General features: G+C 46.4%; 1 protein-coding gene across 1 annotated transcript; it reads right to left on the bottom strand.

Moving 5' to 3' along the window:
* Nucleotides 1-4,522: 4,522 nt before the first annotated feature.
* Nucleotides 4,523-11,835, bottom strand: LOC120705536 (mitochondrial arginine transporter BAC2-like). Its single transcript, XM_039989925.1, has 3 exons — nt 11,236-11,835; nt 10,476-10,894; nt 4,523-5,608 (listed from the first exon to the last, which is right to left on the bottom strand). The coding sequence occupies exons 1-3, from the start codon at nt 11,819-11,821 to the stop codon at nt 4,919-4,921; spliced, it is 1,695 nt and encodes a 564-aa protein (XP_039845859.1). The 5' UTR covers nt 11,822-11,835; the 3' UTR covers nt 4,523-4,918.
* Nucleotides 11,836-22,933: the final 11,098 nt, after the last annotated feature.

Genomic DNA, 22,933 nt, shown 5'->3' with positions numbered 1-22,933 from the left:
TGTTTCTTAGGTTTTGATTACATGATCCATGTTGTGCATACATTAACATGTACGCATACAAATATATTCCATGAGTATATTCTATTGGAGAGCATATTCTTTATGAGCTTATATATTGTTCGTATATATGCAACCTTACTTCTTAGCTTTTCTGGAGTGATGATTCCATTTCATCTCTACTTTTATATTGTTCCTATGTTGCTTTCCACTTTGCAAGTTCTTTTTCGTCTAGGTAGCAATGCATGTCAGTGTGTTCTTATATGCACCACACATGTTTGTATTTGACATTCATGTTGTAATGTTTACCTAATTTTTATTCATACATCATCAATCCAATATTATTGATAATGGTAGCACATTCTCTATCATGTTTAGTTAACTTTTTTATATCAACAACTATTTTGGAAGTACACTTGATATAGTGATAGCGGACTATAGAGGCAGTGTGAGTTATGATTTCAAAAGATGTGTGATAAGAATAAGCCAAGTGAGCCCATTTGTAGTTGCATATTATAGTGAACAGTATCGAAGAGACTTTTGAATTAATACAGAAGTCAGAGTCAGGTAGCTGAAGTTGGATGGGCTAAAAGGTTTTATAGCGAACTAATGATTATGTATGTTTTTAGTGCTATCATGTAGCTACCTAATATACGAGTAACAAGATGTATATATCCTTGCAACGACGTCAAGTTTTTTAATTACATGGTGAGTTTGTATTGCTCTGATCTTCTAACTCGGAAATATCAGGCAGTCATTTTTACTATACAGTCAGAAATATTATGCAGTCGCTTTTACTGTATGATTGAAAATATCAGACAGTCACTTTTACTATATAATCAGAAATATCAGGCAGTCACTTTTACTGTACGACTGTAGTGCATGCAGATTACTATGGCCTTGTTTCGATCCTAATTTTTTTTAGCGATATAGTAACTTCGAACGCTTGAGTTTGTATCGCTCTGACCTTCTAACTCGGAAATATCAGGCAGCCGCTTTTACTATACAGTCGGAAATATTATGCAGTCGCTTTTATTGTACGATTGAAAATATCAGGCAGTCACTTTTACTATACGGTCGGAAATATCAGGCAGTCGCTTTTACTGTACGACTGTAGTGCATGCAGATTACTATGGCCTTGTTTCGATCCCAATTTTTTTAGCGATATAGTAACTTCGAACGCTTGACCACTAATTAGGAGTATTAAATGTGGATAACTAACAAAATCCATTCCACAACCCCGGGTGTAATTGCGAGATGAATTTTTTAAGCCTAATTGGACCATGATTAGATAATGTCGTGCTACAGTAAACAACCTCTAATGACAAATTATGTCTTGTGATTTTTCGTCCATCCATGTAATTAGTTTTATAATTGGACCATGTTTAGTCCTTCTAATCTTCTGTTGAAAATTACTACAGTGAATAATTTTAGTGAATTTTGTCCAAATTTTTACAGGATCTAAACACACTCTATATACATTTCAACAAGCAAACTAGCTGTAGCCTTAATTATCTAGAGATTAGGACGATCGATCAGCAGCACTAGCAGTAAACTAGCTATATATATGCATTGCATGGGCGCACATACACATGCCAAAAAAAGATCATGTGTCAATGTTCTGGAGACGAGGTAAAGCGCCACGAACACTCTGATTCTGAAGCGATAGCGAGCCGCACTGGATTCTCCACCATGCATCGCCGTCGCAGGTGGTGCTAGTAGTAAAAGATGCATGCACGGGCCGTCGTTCTCGATCTCAGCGCAGACAGGACTATGTAGAACAGATTGATCGATGTTCCCATAATTGTGAGAGAGAATCAGAGATCGAGGAGCATCGAGAAGAGTGGCATGAACCCCATCGCTCCCCGCCGGTCGATTATATTGAGAAAAGGCGGCCAGGCAACCGGATCGGAGGAGCATCGTCGATCGAGCTGGGCCAAGGCCAAGGCAAGTCGCCAGCGAGCTAGTGCGGCGGCGGTCCCCGGCCGAAGGAACGCTGACACGCATATGAACAGTAGTGGCCGAGAGCGGAGGCCAAGCGGAAGTCGGATTCCTCCGGCGGGCCGATCGATCCTTGCGTGATGCCGCGCCGCGCATCGCATCGCCGATCGGTTCCGATTCATGGCAGCTGCTAGTAGTTCCAGCTGGCCGGTAGAGAGTGGCCAGGCCGCCTGCAAGCTGAATAGCTGATGCAACGCGGAGGAGGATCGGAGGAGCGAGGCCGACCTGTCAGATGCCGTCGCATCGACGATGGGGGTCGTACGTTCCCGCCTTCCCGGCCGGTTCCAATGCCTGAGGCTGAGATGGCGGCGCGCCGGCCGGCATTGATCTGATGGCCCGGGCGGCGTCTCTAGCTAGCAGATATTTTGGCATTTAGCCCCGTGTACCTGTCATGTTCATGCCTGCTCCTGAAAACTACTGAGAAATTTCAGAATTTGGGTCTAAATTCATAAGTCTTTGACAGGTGGGGTCAAAGGTCAAATTCAGAATTTGGATATATCACAATGACATATAGGGCCAATCTGAGTCATTAACACGCGGGTCAGGTAGTCAAATTCTGAAAGCCTCACGAATTGCGACCCAAATCTTGAAATTTCTCCGAAAGTGAGAGAGTGCGCGCTGCAGGAAAGGAAAATAAGGCACATCGCTTGCCTGCCTAGCTAGCTGCACGACACCGGAGTGGGCAGCAGAGCCAGCGGGCCGGCGACGGCGACGCCGATTGGCTTCCGCCGCCGCTCCTGCCATGTCGACAGGCGACCACCCCCCACCCCGCCTATGTGACGTCTGCCTGCTCCGTGCTGGGCGGCCGGCTGGATTGGGGAGCCGGCCGGCCGGCGCCTGACGCGGACGCGTGATCATCGCAGCCTGATGAGAGAGAATCGCAGATGATGGCGGAAAAGGCTTCGCGTGCCTTTTGCTGAGGCGCGTGCGCGCGTGTCCGGCCATTTCGGGCGCGCAGGTGGGCGGCGATTCCCGTCAGCTTTGTAGCGCCGGGTCTTCTCGATCGGCACCTCATCAATCATCATTGCAGCGGCGATGGACCTGCGTCGGGGCTCAGGAGGTCCGGTCCGTCACAAATCACATCGCCGTCGTCGGCCGTGGTGACCCGCCGGGACGGCGTCTCTCCAAGACTCCAACAGCAGGTCGGCAGTAGTTACGGCACCACCACCAGCAGAAGCCCAAAGAAAGCCCACCACATTTTCCAAAAGGCCTGGAAATGGAGGGTTGTCCGTGAATTTGTTTTGGGCCCTTTCTTCAACCATACTCTATTTTTGTACATTTCTTTGAAGTTTTTCTTCTTCTTTTGAGCGGGTTATTTTTGTACATTTGACTGTTTGTGCTACAAAAATATTTTTTTTTACTCATTGATCATCATACTTTCTCGGTAAGATTTTGACTTTATTTTTCCTTATTTTTTCCCGAAAAGAACTAGATAATGCCATAAATAAGACATATGGATCAAGGAACCTTTCTGACAAGACTATCACCCTGTTTATTTCTGCTTATCCGGAGCCCACTTTTTTTAGAAGCAAGATTTTCTATGATAAGCTAGCTGTATAGAGAATTGGCTGTCCGAATAAGCTAGGTGTTTAGCAATCTTGTTATTTTGAGTCGATTCTTGAAATTGGGTGGTAAAATGACTGAAGTGCCCCCTGAGCCTGATGATCTCTTTTTTTTTCTGAATACGAGCAAAAGTCAATAATTTTTTATATTTGAGTATCTTCACTGCATAATTATATTACAGGCGAGACGTTTGGGTGAGATTTTGACATATTTCGGTCGAGAATTTGGTTATAAGCATATTCAAACAGGACCTATAAGATAAGGCTCGATTTGAATTCAAAACCAGAAGCAGTTTCTTATACTATTTGGGGGTTTTGTGGTAGATCCTTGGCTAATACTAGGAGAGTATTTGGAGCGACCAATGATGAGCGGAACTGTTGCGAATTCTAGTTGGGAAACGATGCCTATCTGTACTTTTTTAATTATTATTTGAAGTCAATATCCAATGGTAGTACGTGACATGAGCTCATGTAAAAGGTTCCATGACAACAGCAACGGATCAACACAAGTGTATCTTTTGCGCACTTGACACCTGGTGTTCTCCGGTTCTTGCAGTGGTCCGGGACATCTGATAAGCAGGATTCCGTATTGGAATTGGAATCGGAATCTGCACCTGCTTGGCTTGAATAAATGGATAGGATCTGCCAACGGTACACGTGCAAAATTGGACACAAATGGTAACTTCAGATCCACAACTGCTGCACATAAATGCATTCCGTTTTGCCTTCTCCCACTGTTGCCTTCTCCGATCCTGAAAGCAACCTCTCTATCGATGGCCCTATTTAGTTTTCAAAAAAAATTGTACAGTACCTATCATATCGAATCTTTGGACACATGCATAGAGTATTAAATGCAGTTAAAAAAATAACTAATTAAACAGTTTAACTAATTAGGATAAGACAGATTTTTTAAGTCTAATTAATTCATTATTGGATGTTAATTACCAAATAATAACAAAATATGCTACAATACCCAAATCCAAACTTTTCACCAACTAAACACACCCTATGTGAACATTGTCTCGCTGATGTTCATGTATCTGTAATAGCTAGCTAAACACCAAGATATGTCATATGTACATTATATTTCCCCAGATATTAGGGAATTGATCGCAATCATCAAGAGGCAGCCATGCATGCTTCAATTTGTATGAACGTTGCAGCTATGATACTCTGCATCTCCGCTCACTGAAATGGCATGACTCCCAAACCCCAATGGATACTACTATAGCCTATGTAGTACAACGCAGCAGGCACGCCGCTGCAAGCAGCTCCGATGATCTTACTAGTGGACGCAGTTGCATCGTCAATGGTAGCATGAATGAAGTACTGTGTCCAATAATCCGGCACGGCTCGGTTCAGTTCTCCTCCATGACCATCCTCTGGCCGTTGCCGGTGGCCAAGAAGCGCAGAGCCAGCTCGTAGGCCGAGAAGATGGCACCGTTGACGACGAACGCCCGCGCCACGGCGGTGCCCAGGCCGCGCCACAGCACGGGGAGCCCCTCCTCCCGGACGCTCCTCCGGAAGCAGTCGACGACGCCGCGGTACCTGGCGGCCGGGAGCGCCTGCGCCTGCAGCCGCGACTTGACCACGTCCAGCGGGTAGCAGCAGACCCAGCTGGCGACGCCGGCGAGGCCGCCGGACACGAGCATCGTGGCCAGGCTCTGGCCGCCGGCGCGCCGGCAGCCCGGGTGCAGGCGCTCCCGGGCGTACTCGTAGGTCCAGAAGTAGACGCCGTGCGCCGGCGCGTCGCGGAGCGCGGTCACCGTGAGGCCGCGGTAGATGCCGCGGAGGCCCTCCCTGCGGAGGATGTCGCGGGCCATGTCCACGGGGCCGTGGTGGTCGCCGGGGCGGCGGTGCTTGTGCCCCGCCGCCTCCAGCTGCAGCCTGATCTTGACGAGCTCGACGGGGGACAGGATGAGCGTCTGCAGCGCCCCCGTGCCGACGCCGGCGACGGCCACGCTCGCGTAGGAAGGAGGCTCGGAGGTGGAGCTCTCCTGGCCGAGCGACCGCGACAGGATGGCGTAGACTTGGAACACCATGGCATTCTGCATGCAACGAGCCAGCAGCCAAGCATTAGTATTTCAGTTGTGAGACGACGTGGAGCAATGGCAACTCGGAATCAAGGCCATGTGAAGTTGAGTAGTTGATCGGTAAAAAAATTACAGCATACTAGTATGTCACAACTCACAAGTTGCAGCCTGACACTCATTCTACAGTAAACTTTGCGAGTTTGCCACGTTATTAAACAACTAAGATATAAAAAGACTTGGCCGACGTTGGGCGGCAGGGCAGTACCACGCAACGCAAAGGTCCGTGCAAACACGACGCATGTGCGTTGCTGGCTTTGTGCATCGGATGAGGCACTGGCGCCATGTGAGGGGCTCCAGAAGCAGCGGGCACAGAGCAACAGTGCACTGAAGCAAAGCATGAGAGAGGACCATCACCGTTTGGCTTTTGCACGGTGCAGGTCGCAGCATTTCATCGGAAATTAAATAAACCCAAACAAAGGATTGATCGATCTACCCCTGAAATGCTGCCGGGTGCCATTGCGTCTCACCCGGAAAGACCCCGAACTTGCCGAAATGCAGCTGTTGTTACATTGTGATCCAAATTCTGGTGTGAGATTGTTGGAATTTGGGCTTAGCCCATTAAGTATATCGGTTATTGCAAATAAATTCCAAAGGCCCATGTGGTGTAAACTTTTAATCCCACATTGCTAGTAGAAGTTGAGGAGACCATATGACTCTCCTATATATCTAATCCACATGCTTCACCGGAGAACATCAATTCGATTATTCCTCTTGTAAGCCGCCGTTAGGCGTTGTAAACACACACCCGATATAGTGAAGTTCTTGCTGGCTGGCGCTTGTGGTTTTTACCCTTCGCATTGGAGGAGTTTTCCACGTTAAATCCTTGTGTCTCTTGAAGTTTGATCTTTGATGTTTTCATCGTTTTTGTTCGCCGTCGCTTCTAACAAGTGGTACCAGAGCCGTGGTTTCAAGTTAGGGTTTCGTGATGGCATCGATGAAGTATGATCTACCGATGTTGGACTACAAGACGATGTTTTCGCTGTGGCAAGTCAAGATGAGAGCTATTCTGGCGCAAACCAATGATCTTGATGAGGCGCTGGAAAAATTCGAGAAGAAGAAGCATGAGTGGACCGATGAGGAGAAGCGCAAGGACCGTAAGGCTCTTTCTCTTATTCAGCTTCATCTATCTAATGATATTCTGCAAGAAGTGCCGCAGGAAAAGACTGCTGCAGAATTATGGCTGAAACTGTAATCGATCTGCATGTCGAAGGATCTTACCAGTAAATTGCATATGAAGTTGAACCTGTATACGCTTAAGATGCAGGAGGGTGATTCGGGGATGGGTCACCTATCTGTCTTCAAGGAGATCATTGCTGACCTAGGGTCGATAGAGATTAAGTATGAAGATGAGGACTTAGGTCTTCTCTTATTATGCTCTTTGCCAAGTTTTTATGAAAGTTTTCGTGACACCATACTATTAAGCTGTGATGAACTAACCCTTGCGGAAGTTTGTGAGGCACTCCAGTCTAAGGAGAAGATGAAAGGCATGGTGCAGACAGATGGATCGTCCTCAAGGGGCAACGCCTTGCATGTTAGAGGCAGATCAGAGCAAAGATCATCCAGCGACAACAATGATCGTAGCAAGAGCAATGACGGTAGAGGCCGCTCCCAGTCCAAAGTTCCCAAGAAGAAATTATTTTGTAAGTACTGCAAGAAGAAATCTCATATGATTGAGGATTGCTGGAAATTGTAGAATAAGGAGAAGAGAAAAAATAAATCTGATGGTAAGGCTAGTGTTGCTTCCGCTGGTGAAAACTCTGAGTCAGATTGTTTGGTTGTCTTTGCTGGTTGTGTTGCCGGTCATGATGAGTGGATTCTTGATTCTGCATGTTCCTTTAATATCTGCACTAACAGAGATTGGTTCAGTTCCTATGAGTCTTTGTAGAACGGTGATTTTGTGCGCATGGGAGATAATAACCCGTGTGAGATTGTTGGCATTGGCTCTGTTCAGATCAAGACCCATGATGGCATGATTCGCACACTGAAGAATGTGAGGCACATACCAGGAAAGAAAAGAAATCTGATCTCGTTGAGCACACTTGATAAAGAAGGACTCAAATACACCGGTTCAGGTGGAGTTGTGAAGGTATCTAAAAGTTCTCTTGTATGTTTGCTGGGTGACCTAAATCCTTCAAATTTATATGTTCTCAGAGGTTGTACTTTGCATGGTTCTATTTCTGCTGCTAATGTTGCTAATGCGTCTTGGACACATGAGTGAACTCGGTATGACAGAATTGATGAAGAGAAACCTGTTGGATGGCTGCATTCTGAGTGGCAGGAAGTTCTGTGAGCATTGTGTATTTGGTAAGCACAAGAGGGTCAAATTCAATACATCTGTTCATACCACAAAAGGTACACTTGATTATATTCATGTTGATTTGTGCTGAACAGGTGGAGGATGCTTGTGAGCCAGCAACATATTCTGAAGCCGTTGATTCTGTTGATAAGGAGAAGTGGATCTCACCTATGCAGGAGGAGATGCAGCCTCTTGAGAAAAATGGCACATGGGAGATTGTGAGCTTACCTGAGAAAAAGAAGTCTGTTCGCTGCAAATGGGTCTTCAAAAGAAAAGAGGGTTTGTCTCCTAGTGAGCCTCTAAAATTTAAGGCATGGTTAGTTGCAAAGGGTTTCAGTCAGATTTCTGGTGTTGACTATAATAATGTGTTCTCTCCTGTTGTGAAGTATAGTTCAATTCGAACTTTCTTTAATATTGTTGCTATGCATGATCTTGAGCTTGAGCAGTTAGATGTGAAGCTTGAGGAGAAAATTTACATAGATCAGCCAGAAGGATTTATAGTGCCAGGCAAGGAGAATTATGTTTGCAAATTGAAGAAGTCCTTATATGGTTTGAAACAGTTTCCTCGTCAATGGTATAAGAGGTTTGATTCATTTATATTGTTACATGGTTTTAAAAGATCTAAATATGATAGCTGTGTTTACATTAAAATTGTTGATGGATCACCTATATACTTGCTGTTATAGGTTGATGATATGCTTATTGCTGCCAAGAGCAGAAAAGAAATCACTATAATAAAGAAATTATTGAATAGTGAATTTGATATGAAGAATCTTGGTGTTGCTAAGAAAATTTTGGGTATGGAGATTACTAGAAATAGAAAATCTGGTTTATTATTTCTTAGTCAGCATAATTACATTAACAAGGTTTTTCAGCGTTTCAATATGCATGATTCAAAACCAGTTAGTACTCCTATTGCACCCCACTTTAAATTGTCAGCCGCTCAGTATCCTAGTTCTGATGAGGATGTTGAATACATGTCAAAAGTCCCATATTCTAGTGCCGTTGGTTCTTTGATGTATGCCATGGTCTGCTCTCGCCCAGATTTATTATATGCTATGAGTTTGGTTAGCAGATACATGTCTAATCCTAGTAAAGAACACTGGAAGACAGTTCAGTGGATTTTCAGGTACCTCAGAGGAACAACATATTCTTGTTTGAAGTTTGGGAGAACTGATCAGGGACTCATTGGTTATGTGGATTCAGATTATGCTGCTGATTTGGATAGGTGCAGGTCACTCACAGGTTATGTGTTCACTGTTGGCAGTTGTGCTGTGGGTTGGAAGGCTACTTTGCAGCTTATTGTTGCTATGTCTACCATAGAAGCAGAATATATAGCTATTGCTGAAGCGTGCAAGGAGTCAGTTTGGCTGAAAGGTTTGTTTGCTGAGCTGTGTGGAGTTGATTCTTGCATTGATCTATTCTGTGACAGTCAAAGTGCTATCTGCCTCACCAAAGATCAGATGTTTCTTGAAAGGACAAAGCATATTGATGTCAAATACCATTATGTTCGTGATGTTATTTCACAAGGTAAATTGAAGGTATGCAAAATCAGTACTCATGATTATCAAGCTGATATGATGACTAAACCAGTTACTGTAGTTGGTTTGACAGCTTAGCCCAAGAGGCTATTTGGCGGCAGAACTTCTATTCTTTGTTGTGTTCAGGTGATGATTTTAATATGCTACAAGAAATAATTTGTCTCAAGGTGGAGTATGTTATATTGTGATCCAAATTCTGGTGGGAGATTGTTGAAATTTGGGCTTGGCACATTAAGTATTTCAGTTATTCCAAATAAATCTCAAAGGTCCATGTGGTGTAAATTTTTAATCCCACGTTGCTAGTAGAAGTTGAGGAGACCATATGACTCTCCTATATATCTAACTCATAGGCTTCACCGGAGAACATCAATTCGATTATTTCTCTTATAAGCCGCATTTAGACGTTGTAAACACACACCCGATATAGTGAAGTTCTTATTGGCTGGCGCCCGTGTTTTTTTACCTTTCGCATTGGAGGTGTTTTCCACAATAAATCCATTAAATCCTTGTGTTTTTTGAAGTTTGAGCTTTTGTTGTTTTCATGATTTTTGTTTGCCGTCGCTTCTAACAGCAGCTATTTTTGTCAGGTTTATGTTGGTGATCCACTCACTCCACCGAGATGAGACGGAACATTTGGGCACGTCTCTTCCGAAGTGATGTGCAGCGGTGGTTGTTTTCTAGCGCGATCCTAGGGAAACAGGGTAAGAAAAGCAAGGGCAGTTGAGGCACAAAAATGAGAAAGTAGCAGCACGAAAGAGCTCAACCGCGACAAGCAAGCAAGGTGGAAGTTTTTGCTAGCACATCTTTTTCTTTTTCCAGTGAGGGAGACCCGTGAGTGCCGTGGCCCGATTGCTAGCTCGTGAGTGCGTCGCGCCATGGATTTCGGTGTCGCGTTTCTTTTTTCTTTCTTTCCGAAAGCGATGGGTCCCGGCGGGGGGAATCCTGAATCCATCATGCGGATTGCAGCAGCAGCAGCAGCACTGACCTGGAAGGCGACGGAGGCGAGTGGCGCGGCCATGCCGCGGTAGAGCGCGGAGGGGCCCTCGGCGCGGAGGATGCCGCGGAGCAGGCGCGCGGCGGAGGGCGGGCGGCTGGGGGCGTCGACGATCCCGGGGCTGAGGGGCGGCGGCGGCTGCTGCAGGCGGATGCGGAGCGTGTCGAGCGGGTGGCCCGCCAGCACGCCGGCCATGCCGCCGACCCCGCCGGCCACGAACTCGCGGCCGCCGCTGGTGCCCAGGAACTCGGGCCCGAACTCCATGGGCGGCTCGCTGTAGTGTAGGTACGTGCGCGCCTGCAGCTCCAGCGACCATCCAAGGGAGGGCCGGACGACGGCGGCGCGCGCCTTGCGTTTCTCTGCGGTCCCTCGATCCTCGCGACGGGATTGGGATGGAACGAACGAAAGAGCTAGGCTTAAAACCACGAAAACTTTTGCACAAAAAGACGAATGCATGCATGAAGTATTAAACGAAGTTTATTTGCAATACCTTTTTAGGAATGGGTGTAATTTTTCGAGACGAATCTAATGAGCCAAGTTTCATCATGATTGGCTACAGTGATGCTACAGTAACCGCGCTCAATCATCCTCTAATCGTATGGTCAAAGGCCTCATTAGCTAGAGCAACTGCTACAGTACCGCAGTTGTGGAGGTAATTTTGTAATTAGACTTTATTTAATACCACTAATTAGTGGTCAAAGCTTCATTTCTCTCTCATCAAAACTTTTCTCCACTCTAACCAAACATGGCCCTAGTTGGGTTGGGGCGCGCGTGAATTGACGGATCAAGATGGAACCAACAGAGACGGCGTACCCGACTCTGATCTGGTGCGCGCGTGGGTGATCTGAATGAACCGGCGCCGGCGCCGGTGGGTAGGGGAAGAGGAGGGATGAAGGCGACGCCTGCCTGCCTGCCTGCCTGCCTGAGAAGACGGACGGAGGGGAGAGACTGGTGGATGGATGATGGAGCGCGAATGGCGTGGCAGGCGGTATTTGTGGGCGGGCGGCGGGGTTGGCGCGAAGGAAGCGGCCAAGCGCCGGTTTCTGTTTCACAAGACGAGAGAGCCCCGGCTTGTTTGCGTATGGGCGTGTGACCGCGTCAGCCGGACACGAGAAGCAGATGCTGCCGCCGGTCACGAGGCGAGCCGCCCGGCGGGCATAGCTCCTGCCCTGCTCTGCTCGCCACCAGAGGACGGTAACAGAGGACCAGGACGGAGAGGACACGGCCGCTCGGCACGGGAGGGACAGGACCATCCATCCACTCCATGGCTTGCCCGTCATCTTCATCAAACAGTATGGCCGGCCGCGCAGGCCATACCCAACTTCATTAAACGCCATGCATGTGAGCAAGTATATTTTGTGAATTGCAGAGTGGAGTGTGCTTCCGGCGGCAGACCACAAACCAAACTTGTCCAATCCATCGCCATCGCAAGGAGCCGAGATCGCGTGCGTGCCAAGTTGGACCGACACCTTTAAACGCGGACAAGTGTCAACGCACTGTACCAACGTGAACCCAAGCTAGTTTGACTGGAAAAACACAAATACAAAACTCGAGCAAGCAAACAAGCAAACAAGCAACCCAGTCGTGTTTTACTTGGCCGGCGTCGGCGTTGCGTCGTCCAACTCATGGAATCCACGAGCTAATAAGGTAAGCTGACGACGCTTCTGGAACCATGTGGACTCCTCTGCTCATCACGTACGCGAATGGATCCCTCCGGTTGCATTATTCAGACCGATCGAGCTGCTTTCTTCCTTGTATATACTCCCATTTTTTGGTTTGATTTGGAAGCAAAGCTCCAAGCCTTCAAATCGCATTCCCTTCAATTAATAACCTCTTCTTAAAAAAAGAAGAAAAAAAATCCCGGTCTCCAGGCGCACAGACAGACAGAAAATTAAATATATATCAAACACGAATTCACGTACTCGTGCTGTCTTTCTGTTTAATTTGGATCCAAATGCTAATAAGTAAAAGTGTTAAAACTTTAGCACTAGCGTCAAAAACTTCTGCAAACAATCCAAATATGCTAATAAGAGAAAGTGTTAAACTTTAGCACTAGCGTCAGAAATTGCTACAAACATGTATATGCGATTCTTACTTTCTGTGACGGAACCGCCAAATTAAAATTCTAATTAAGCGTAATGGCCGTCATTTGAACACATCGGACGCATTAGCTTAACAGCTTAATTTGGCGATCCTTTCTCAACCCACGTCCCGATCGAAACAACACTGGTAGTCCCACGCGAAGACGGGCGCAGATGGTACAATCACGACAAATATTTGAAAATACAACAACACGACATAAATACTACATAACTTTTACAAACTAAACTCCAACTACAATAGTTATACAAAGTTTACATAAATAGAATAATTTACAACTTTACAATAGGGTAGCCAAGTTTAAACGAAAAAGATCTCACAACACCTCTAGTGTTCAGCCTTTAGACAACCGGTCAGACCGGTTCGACCAACCGGTCAGACCAGTCTGCATGAAGCTCCCCACATAGCCACCGGTCAGACCGGTCCACAGAGCGGTCAAACCGGTCCAACAGAACAGACTGAGTGCGCATCTAGCCCACGCATGCGCAACCCCTCAGCCTCCTAACCTACTGGTCTCGGTCCATCACTTCCCACCCCTCTGCATCTCTGCGGATAAATTTGACGCATCAGGGGCAGAAATCGACGTCTGGGTGCCCTGAAATAAAATATGGCGGCAACAAACCCTGAGCAACTAATACTCAGCAAGACTTACCCGACCAATGAGTATAACTTAGCCCACATATCTAGACATGCGAGGTTTTTGGATGGTGGTTATTTTGCAGAAAAGCGTCTAAAGTAATTCCTTACATTCAGTATTTTAGCCTCAGATTATATGTGAATTCAATTAACTTATATGTGAATTCAATTAACTCTAATCTAATATTTGCAGGGATCAACTATAGCAAACATGGTGGTGCAATCCAAATATCTCAATGTGTCCAAGATTATATATATACATAAATAACTTACATTCTAACATTTTGCTACGATGCAGCAAAAAGATCAAGGCCCTCATAACCGCGAGACACGGCAAATCGATTCGATTTAACCTTGCAAGGTGGACCTAACCAACACGGCACGCTAAAGCCCCGTCGGACCCCACGCACCGACCTTTCCCCTCCCCGCCTCGAACTACAGGATCGCCCCACCATCATATGGTCAGCCGAGCTCAACGTGAGACCACAAAAAGTAATATATATGCATCCCCGTTTCTCCGCGACTACTCGACCACCCCAGGAGGTGAGATGGAGTCCTGTACTTTCGAAGCAAGGCAGTACTCGGCTTATCGGTTTCGACTACCTCCTACTCCCGGCATGCGGTTAGTACAATTCAATCCCCGATCAGCACTGCCGACAACGACTGGTCCTTAATCGACACAGACGGGACTAAGACACCCAAGAACCCTGTCCTATTGCCATTCCTATGAATCCTCATCATTTCCCGTCCGGTCTCAATTCTCCATTTATTCCATGTCAAATTCAACATCTCATGTACTGGAATATAATTATATCTCATATCTCGCGAGTAACCGGAAATTACTCGACTTCTAAACATCCTATATCTCGCGAGTGCAAGAGATCACTCGTCTTCTACAGGAAAACCATTAAGCATAGCACTTCTATCGTCCTATACATACTAGTATAACTCAGGGAATCCTAGGGATCATGCAACTAGGGTTCCAAACCAATACTAAACCTAATGCACAAGTAATAGTTACGTATATAGGTGTCATAATTTAAAATAATAGGATGTGCACCGGGGCTTGCCTTGAGTCTGCGGCTCAGTTCTAGGGTGAGATGGGCCTTGGGCCGACTCCCCACGATCCTCCTGCTGCAGGGCTTGCCCCTGCGGCTCCTGTGGCTCCGCAACCACCTCGTACACAACCTCCTCCGCCGCGGCTGCTACACGTATGCATATGCACATGACATGAGAAGGCATGCATGATTTACAAAAAATATGAGTTAACTAATAACCCAATTAATTTCTAACCATTTGTACCAACTACCCCGCATTTCACCCACTCAGCCAATACCCCACCGGTCAGACCGGTCCATCCGACCGGTCACACTTAATTCAACCATGCCACCGGTCAGACCGGTCACTCCGACCGGTCAGACCGGTCCTACCCAGAACAAAAGCTAAAATCCATATCGTGGTGAAATCCGGCCACTAATCCTAAAACCCTACTAGGAACCAGTTCAGGGATACATTGGAACGTATTTGACCGGAGGGAATCACCTAAAACCATCTAGAAGAGGAGATCAACCATCCCTAGCAAAATACCTTGAATGAGCCTCTTCCCCACGAAAAACTCGTATTCCACTTCACTCCGGGAAGGAGCACATGGCAGAGATGATCCCCCACGTGGATTTAGAGCTCTCCTCGGCCTTGGATCTAATGGAGAGGAAGGATTTGGGGAGTAGGGTTTGGAGAAGAAAAATGAGAGGGAGAGAGCTCAGCAGGCTAGCTGAGCATGGTGAGGGTGAAGGAGTCGGTGAGGGAGAGAGAGTGTGTGGTTTAAATGCTGTGGGGCCCAAAACGGTTGAAACCCAGTTCAACCGGTCAGACCGGTCCGGCCCAGGCTGACAGGAGAAGTTTTGGTTTTGTGCTTTGCCGTATGAGTTTGAAACTAATGACCTTAATTAACTTAATTACCGAGGATAAATACCTGGGGGTTACAATCCTACCCCCTAAAAGAAATCTCGTCCCGAGATTTAATGAGGGTGCTAAATGGAAAGTTAGAAATTGGTGAGTACCTCGATAGGCTTGTAGCAATTCCAGACATTTAGTCCGAACAAATTTCTCCATCTCCCAAGTAGCTTCCCACTCGGAGTGATTATTCCATTGCACCTTATAGAAGTTGCTAGTGTGATTTCGAGTGACCCGAGTCTTGTGATCGACAATTTTTACTGGATGCTCTGGATAGACAAGATTGGGCTCCAGTTGCAATTTCTCCATGTCAACCACATTTTCTGGAACACGGAGACATTTCCGGAGCTGAGAAACATGAAATATATTATGAACCGCAGATAATTGGGCAGGAAGTTCTAGGCGATACGCTACCGGCCCACATTGCTCAATGAAAAGAAAAGGCCCAACGTAGCGAGGTGCAAGTTTTCCTTTTACGCCGAATCGCTGAACCCCTTTCATTGGAGAGATCCGCAGGTAAACATAATCTCCCGCCTGAAACAGGACAGATCGACGTTTCTTATCCGCGTAACTCTTTTGTCGGGATTTCACAATCTTTAAATTTTCATGAATAACCCGGACTTGTTCTTCAGCTTCACAAACAATATCGGGTCCGAAAAAGTTCCTTTCTCCGGCTTCTGACCAGTTCAATGGGGTCCTACACCTTCACCCATATAATGCCTCAAAAGGAGCCATTCTGATGCTCTCCTGATAACTATTGTTATAAGCAAACTCGGCTAAGAGTAGACATTCATCCCATTTCTGGCTATAGGTGAGCGCACACGCTCTGAGCATATCCTCCAGAATCTGATTTATTCTCTCGGTCTGCCCATCTGTTTGAGGATGATAGGCTGAACTGCGGATCAGTTGTGTACCAAGAGCGGCGTGAAAGTGTTCCCAGAACCGGGCAATGAATTGAGTACCCCGGTACGAAATGATTGTCTTTGGAACCCCGTGGAGACTCATAATACGGTCCATATACAATTGGGCATATTGTTTTGCCGTATGTGTTGTCTTTACCGGCAAAAAATTTGTCGACTTGGTGAGACGATCCACAATAACCCATATTGAATCATAACCCTTGGAAGTTTTGGGTAAGCCGACAATAAAATCCATACTAATATCCTCCCACTTCCAGGATGGAATACTCAAGGGTTGTAAAAGGCCGGCTGATCTCAAATGGCTCGCTTTAACCCTCTGACAAGTGTCGCACTCCAATACATATCTGGCGATTTCCCGCTTCATCCTTGTCCACCAGAAGCGCTGCTTCAAAACTTGGTACATTTTATTACTGCCTGGGTGGATTGAATACCTCGAGAGATGAGCATCATCAAGAATTCGCTTCCGTAGCTCTAAATCTTTAGGTATGACCAGGCGATTATCAAACCACAAAACACCCTCACTATTTTGGTGAAAACATGCAGCCCTAGGGTCATTTTCCATAAGCCTTTGTCTGATCTTCTCCATGCCTGCATTATTTTTCTGTGCATCAACAATCTGATCTCGTAGCGTAGGTGTGAGGGTGATATTGGCAAATGTGCCTTCAGATACAATAGCTATATTTAATTTCTTCATTTCCTGACATAAAGTTGCACACACCATTGTGGCTGAGATGCAACTGCAACTGGCTTTGCGACTTAAGGCATCGGCTACAACATTAGCCTTGCCCGGGTGATAATGAATCTCCAGATCATAGTCCTTAATCAATTCCAACCACCGTCTCTGGCGCAAGTTCAGCTCATTCTGAGTAAAGATATACTTGAGACTCTTGTGGTCTGAGTATATATACACTGGATTGCCCAGAAGAAAATGACGCCAGGTCTTTAATGCATGCACCACTGCTGCCAGTTCCAAATCATGGGTGGCATAATTTTCCTCATGCCGGCGAAGTGCTCGGGAGGCATAAGCAATCACCCGCTGATCTTGCATAAAGACGCAGCCGAGGCCCGTACCTAATGCATTACACACAAACATCAAGACCAGAGTAATACCTGGCTAAGCCAAAGGCAGTAATGAGAATGCGGCCAAGACTCGTACCTGATGCATCACAATAAACATCGAAGGGTCGAGTGATATCTGGCTGAGCCAGAACAGGGGCCGATGTTAAAAGCTTTCTCAACGTCTGGAAAGTCTGATCACATTTGTCGTCCCAAACAAATTTCACCTATTTCTTAAGCAATTATGTCATGGGCCTAGCAATTTTGCAGAAGTCCGGTACAAACCGGTGATAATATCTTGCTAGCCCAATAAAACTTCGAATTTTCGGAACTATCTCAGGGGTCTTCCAATCTAGCACATCTCGGATTTTGCTGGGGTCGACCGAAATACCGTCCTCCGAGATGACATGGCCTAGAAATTGCACCTTTTTGAGCCAAAATTCGCACTTGCTGAATTTGGCGTATAACTTTTGCTCTCTGAGACGCTGAAGGACAATGCGAAGATGCTCTGCATGCTCTTCTTCGTTTTTGTAAAATATAAGAATGTCGTCAATGAAAACCACGACAAACTTATCCAGCTCGGGAATAAATACTGAGTTCATGAGATACATGAAATGTGCCGGGGCGTTTGTTAACCCGAAGGACATCACCAGATATTCGTAAAGTCCATATCTGGTAGAAAGCCGTCTTAGGAATATCTTTGGCTCGGATTTTGATCTGATGATAACCCGAGCGGAGATCAATCTTAGAAAATACTTTGGCCCCGAATAGCTGATCAAACAAAATATCAATCTGGGGAAGTGGATATTTATTCTTGATTGTGACAGCATTCAAAAGTCTATAGTCCACACACAACCTGAGGCTTTGATCCTTCTTTTTTAAAAAAAGTGCTGGACAGCCCCAGGGCGAAGTGCTAGGACGAATATAGCCTTTGTCGAGCAACTCTTGCAATTGCTTCTTTAATTCCACCAGTTCATTGGGTGGCATCCGATAAGGTCTTCGGGAAATTGGTGTCGTTCCCGGTTACAATTCAATTGCAAATTCAACATTGCGATCCGGTGGCATCCAAGGTAAATCCTCCGAAAAAACATCCGGATACTCGCACACCACTGGTATGTCAGCCAAAGCCTTGCCCTCAGTGTGATTCACAGTGGAAGTGGTTGATTCAAGGTTCTTTAAAGATAAGGTCATAGACCCATGGTCAGATGGTTTTATGTACACAGAATGTGCATTAGTGTCTAAAATAACTCCTTATTTCTTCATCCAGTTCATGCCAAGTATAATATCCACTCTTTGAGTTGGGAGTACTATAAGATGTGCTATAAATCATTTTCCTTGTAACTGGAGAGGCACTCGCCTGACAATTTGGTTGGTAATTAATTGGCCCCCAGGCGAATGAATATTGTATGGAATGGCATGTTTTCTATTCTCAATCCCAGCCTAATGGCACACTCCTTGCTAATGAATGTATGAGATGCCCCAGAGTCAAACAATATGGTGACGGGACGATCGTTTACAGAAAACGTACCCGCCATCACTGGAGCTCCCTCCGAGATACCCTCAAGGGTGGTGTAATGCACTTGTCCTAGTTTGAAGTGAGCGACTTTGCCTTTCTGATTCTGCTGACTGGACGGCTGTCCCTGCTTCGGCGGCATGGGGCAATTACGTGCGAAGTGTCCAAGCTGTCCGCAGTTGTAGCATGGGAACAAATTTGGGCGCACCCCCTGCTGCGGCACCCAAATCTTCTGCTCGCTCTGTGGAGGAACAGGAGGCCTAACTGTCCCCTGTGGCTGAGTGTACTGAGGGGGCATGTATCCCCACTGCTGCGGTGGCTGGTGTTGGAAGGGGGCACGCTGTGGGCCCGACTGCACCAATCGAAACCTCTGGGAGTGCTGCTCGAAGACCCCGCCGCCGGCGCCTTTCTCTTCTTCTCTGTTTTGTGAGCCAAGTGGGCATCCTCCTGAATGATAGCACCGTTGACTAGCTCACTGAAGGTGTCAAACTTGACCATAGCCAGGCGATCTTGGAGCTTACTGCTGAGTCCCTGCCTAAAGCAAGCCTGCTTCTTCTCATCTGTGTCTACGTGGTAGCCCGCATACTGCGATAAATTGTTGAAGGCCTGGACATACTATAGGACACTGTTGTTACCCTGTTTCAGGGCCAATAACTCTATGAGCTTCCTACGAATGACCCCTGTAGGGATATGATGTGCCCTGAAAGCTTCCTTGAACTGTGCCCAGGTGAACCGAGTGCCCTCGGGGAACATGGCCACGTGATTGTCCCACCAAGTGCGTGCGGGACCCCTGAGCTGCTGGGCTGCAAATCCGGCCTTGTCCCCATCATTGTACGGGTGCAGGGTGAACTTGGACTCTATGGTCCGGAGCCAGCTATCTGCTTCTAGTGGCTCATCGGCTTTGTGAAACAGCGGCGGCTGGGTGCTTAGAAACTGCTCATATCCAGGGACAGCTGGCTGGTGGTGATGCTTAGGCCGCTGTGCTCTGCCCTGCTCCACAATCTCCCGGAGGAGTGCCGTTTGTTCATCTCGTCCGGTGAGCATGGGCGCAATGGCCTGGGCCAAATCAGGAGGGTTCGGTGGGCCTGCCATTCTGCATTCAACCATGATTGGATTCGTTATATTTTTCTGATTACATAAAAATAATCATCACTGCAACTAATATCCGAATCATGGAAGAAAGCACCAGAAATAAATTATTTAGGCACAACTTAGGGGTTTCTGTCTGCTCACAACCGGTCAGACCGGTGCAGGAGACCGGTTAGACCGGTCTGCATGGCCTGCATGACACTGCACGAGGACCAACCGGTCAGACCGGTGTCAACCGGTCAGACCGGTCACCACCCAGAACTAAAACTCTCGGTGTTAGACCCGGGTGACAACCCTTGACTTAAATTCATAAACACAATTGAAAATAATGAATGCCATGATGCATGACTTACAACAGAAACTTTCAATTGCAAAGGAAATACAATGACATGATGCATGAGCGTCCTACGTTAATCTCTCAACCAAACTGAACATCTACTCACGATTGTAACAACACTATACAGGGCTATTACGAGTAATCCCACCCATATCGTTAAACAACTTTTATCCTAAGTCAGAAATTCATTTTTAATTTGTAATATCTATAAATTAGTCATGCTCGTACCACCCCCAGTGTGTTTCGGCTCTGATACTAGCTGTGACGGAACCGCCAAATTAAAACTCTAATTAAGCGTAATGACCGTCATTTGAACACATAGGGCACATTAGCTTAACGGCTTAATTTGGCGATCGTTTCTCCACCCACGTCCCGATCAAAACAACACCGGTACTCCAACGTGAAGGCGGGCGCAGATGGTACAAGCACAACAAATACTTGAAAATACAACAACACAACATAAATACTACATAACTTTTACAAACTAAACTCCAACTACAATGGTTTTACAAAGTTTACATAAATAGAATAATTTACAACTTTACAATAGGGTAGCCAACTTTAAACGAAAAAGATCCCACAACACCCCTAGTGTTCAGCCTTTAGACAACCGGTCAGACCGGTCCGACAAAACAGACATGGTGCGCATCTAGCCCATGCATGCGCAACCCCTCAGCCTCCTAACCTACTGGTTTCGGTCCATCACTTCCCACCCCTCTGCATCTCTGCGGATAAATTTGACGCAGTAGGGGCAGAAATCGACGTCTGGGTGCCCTGAAATAAAATATGGCGGCAACAAACTCTGAGCAACTAATACTCAGCAAGACTTACCCGACCAGTGGGTATAACTTAGCTCACATATCTAGACATGTGAGGCTTTGGGCTGGTGGTTATTTTGCAGAAAAGCGTCTAAAGTAATTCCTTACTTTCAGTATTTTAGCCTCAGTTTATATATGAATTCAATTAACTCTAATCTAATATTTGCAGTGATCAACTATAGCAAACATGGTGGTGCGATCCAAATATCTCAATGTGTCCAAGATTATATATATATACATAAATAATTTACATTCTAACATTTTGCTACGATACAGCAAAGAGATCAAGGCCCTTATAACCGCGAAACACGGCGAATCAATTCGATTTAACCTTGCAAGGTGGACCTAACCAACACGACACGCTAAAGCCCCGTCGGACCCCACGCACCGACCTTTCCCCTCCCCGCCTCGAATTACAGGACCGCCCCCACCATCATATGGTCAGCCGAGCTCAACGTGAGACCACCAAAAGTAATATATGCATCCCCGTTTCTCCGCGACTACTCGACCACCCCAGGAGGTGAGATGAAGTCCTGTACTTTCGAAGCAAGGCAGTACTCGGCTTACCGATTTCAACTACCTCCTACTCCCGGCATGCAGTTAGTACAATTCAATCCCCAATCAGCACTGCCGACAACGATCGGTCCTTAATCGACACAGACGGGACTAAGACACCCAGGAACCATGTCCTGTTGCCATTCCTATGAATCCTCATCATTTTCCGTCCGGTCTCAATTCTCCATTTATTCCATGTCAAATTCAACATCTCATGTACTGGAATATAATTATATCTCATATCTCGTGAGTAACCGGAAATTACTCGACTTCTAAACATCATATATCTCGCGAGTGCAAGAGATCACTCGTCTTCTACAGGAAAACCATTAAGCATAGCATTTCTATCGTTCTATACATACTAGTATAACTCAGAAAATCTTAGGGATCATGCAACTAGGGTTCCAAACCATTCCTAAACCTAATGCACAAGTAATAGTTACGTATATAGGTGTCATAATTTAAAATAATAGGATGTGCACCGGGGCTTGCCTTGAGTCTGCGGCTCAGTGCTAGGGTGAGATGGGCCTTGAGCCGACTCCCCACGATCCTCCTGCTGCAGGGCTTGCCCCTGCGGCTCCTGTGGCTCCGCAACCACCTCGTACACAACCTCCTCCGCTGCGGCTGCTACACGTATGCATATGCACATGATATGAGAAGGCATGCATGATTTACAAAAATTATGAGTAACTAATAACCCAATTAATTTCTAACCATTTGTACCAACTACCCCGCATTTCACCCACTCAGCCAATACCCCACCGGTCAGACCGGTCCATCCGACCGGTCAGACCGGTCACACTTAATTCAACCATGCCACCGGTCAGACCGGTCACTCCGACCGGTCAGACCGGTCCTACCCAGAACAAAAGCTAAAATCCATATCGTGGTGAAATCCGGCCACTAATCCTAAAATCCTACTAGGAACCAGTTCAGGGATACATTGGAACGTATTTGATCGGAGGGAATCACCTAAAACCATCTAGAAGAGGAGATCGACCATCCATAGCAAAATACCTTGAATGAGCCTCTTCCCCACGAAAAACTCGGATTCCACTTCACTCTGGAAAGGAGCACATGGCAGAGATGATCCCCCACGTGGATTTAGAGCTTTCCTCGGCCTTGGATCAAATGGAGAGGAAGGATTTGGGGAGTAGGGTTTGGAGAAGAAAAATGAGAGGGAGAGAGCTCACCAGGCGAGCTGAGCATGGTGAGGGTGAAGGAGTCGGTGAGGGAGAGAGAGTGTGTGATTTAAATGTTGTGGGGCCCAAAACAGTTGAAACCCAGTTCAACCAGTCAGACCGGTTGTCTCGACCGGTCTGGCCCAGACTGACAGGAGAAGTTTTGGTTTTGTGCTTTGCCGTGTGAGTTTGAAACTAATGATCTTAATTAACTTAATTACCGAGGATATCTGGGAGTTACACTTTCATCCTGACGTCTACAAGATCGCAATCCATGCTTCAACATCTAGA

The sequence above is a fragment of the Panicum virgatum genome, chromosome 5K, assembly GCF_016808335.1.
Source record: "Panicum virgatum strain AP13 chromosome 5K, P.virgatum_v5, whole genome shotgun sequence".
Taxonomy (NCBI): domain Eukaryota; kingdom Viridiplantae; phylum Streptophyta; class Magnoliopsida; order Poales; family Poaceae; genus Panicum; species Panicum virgatum.
The sequence above is the reverse complement of the archived record's forward strand: the minus strand, read 5'-3'. Positions and strand labels throughout refer to the sequence as shown.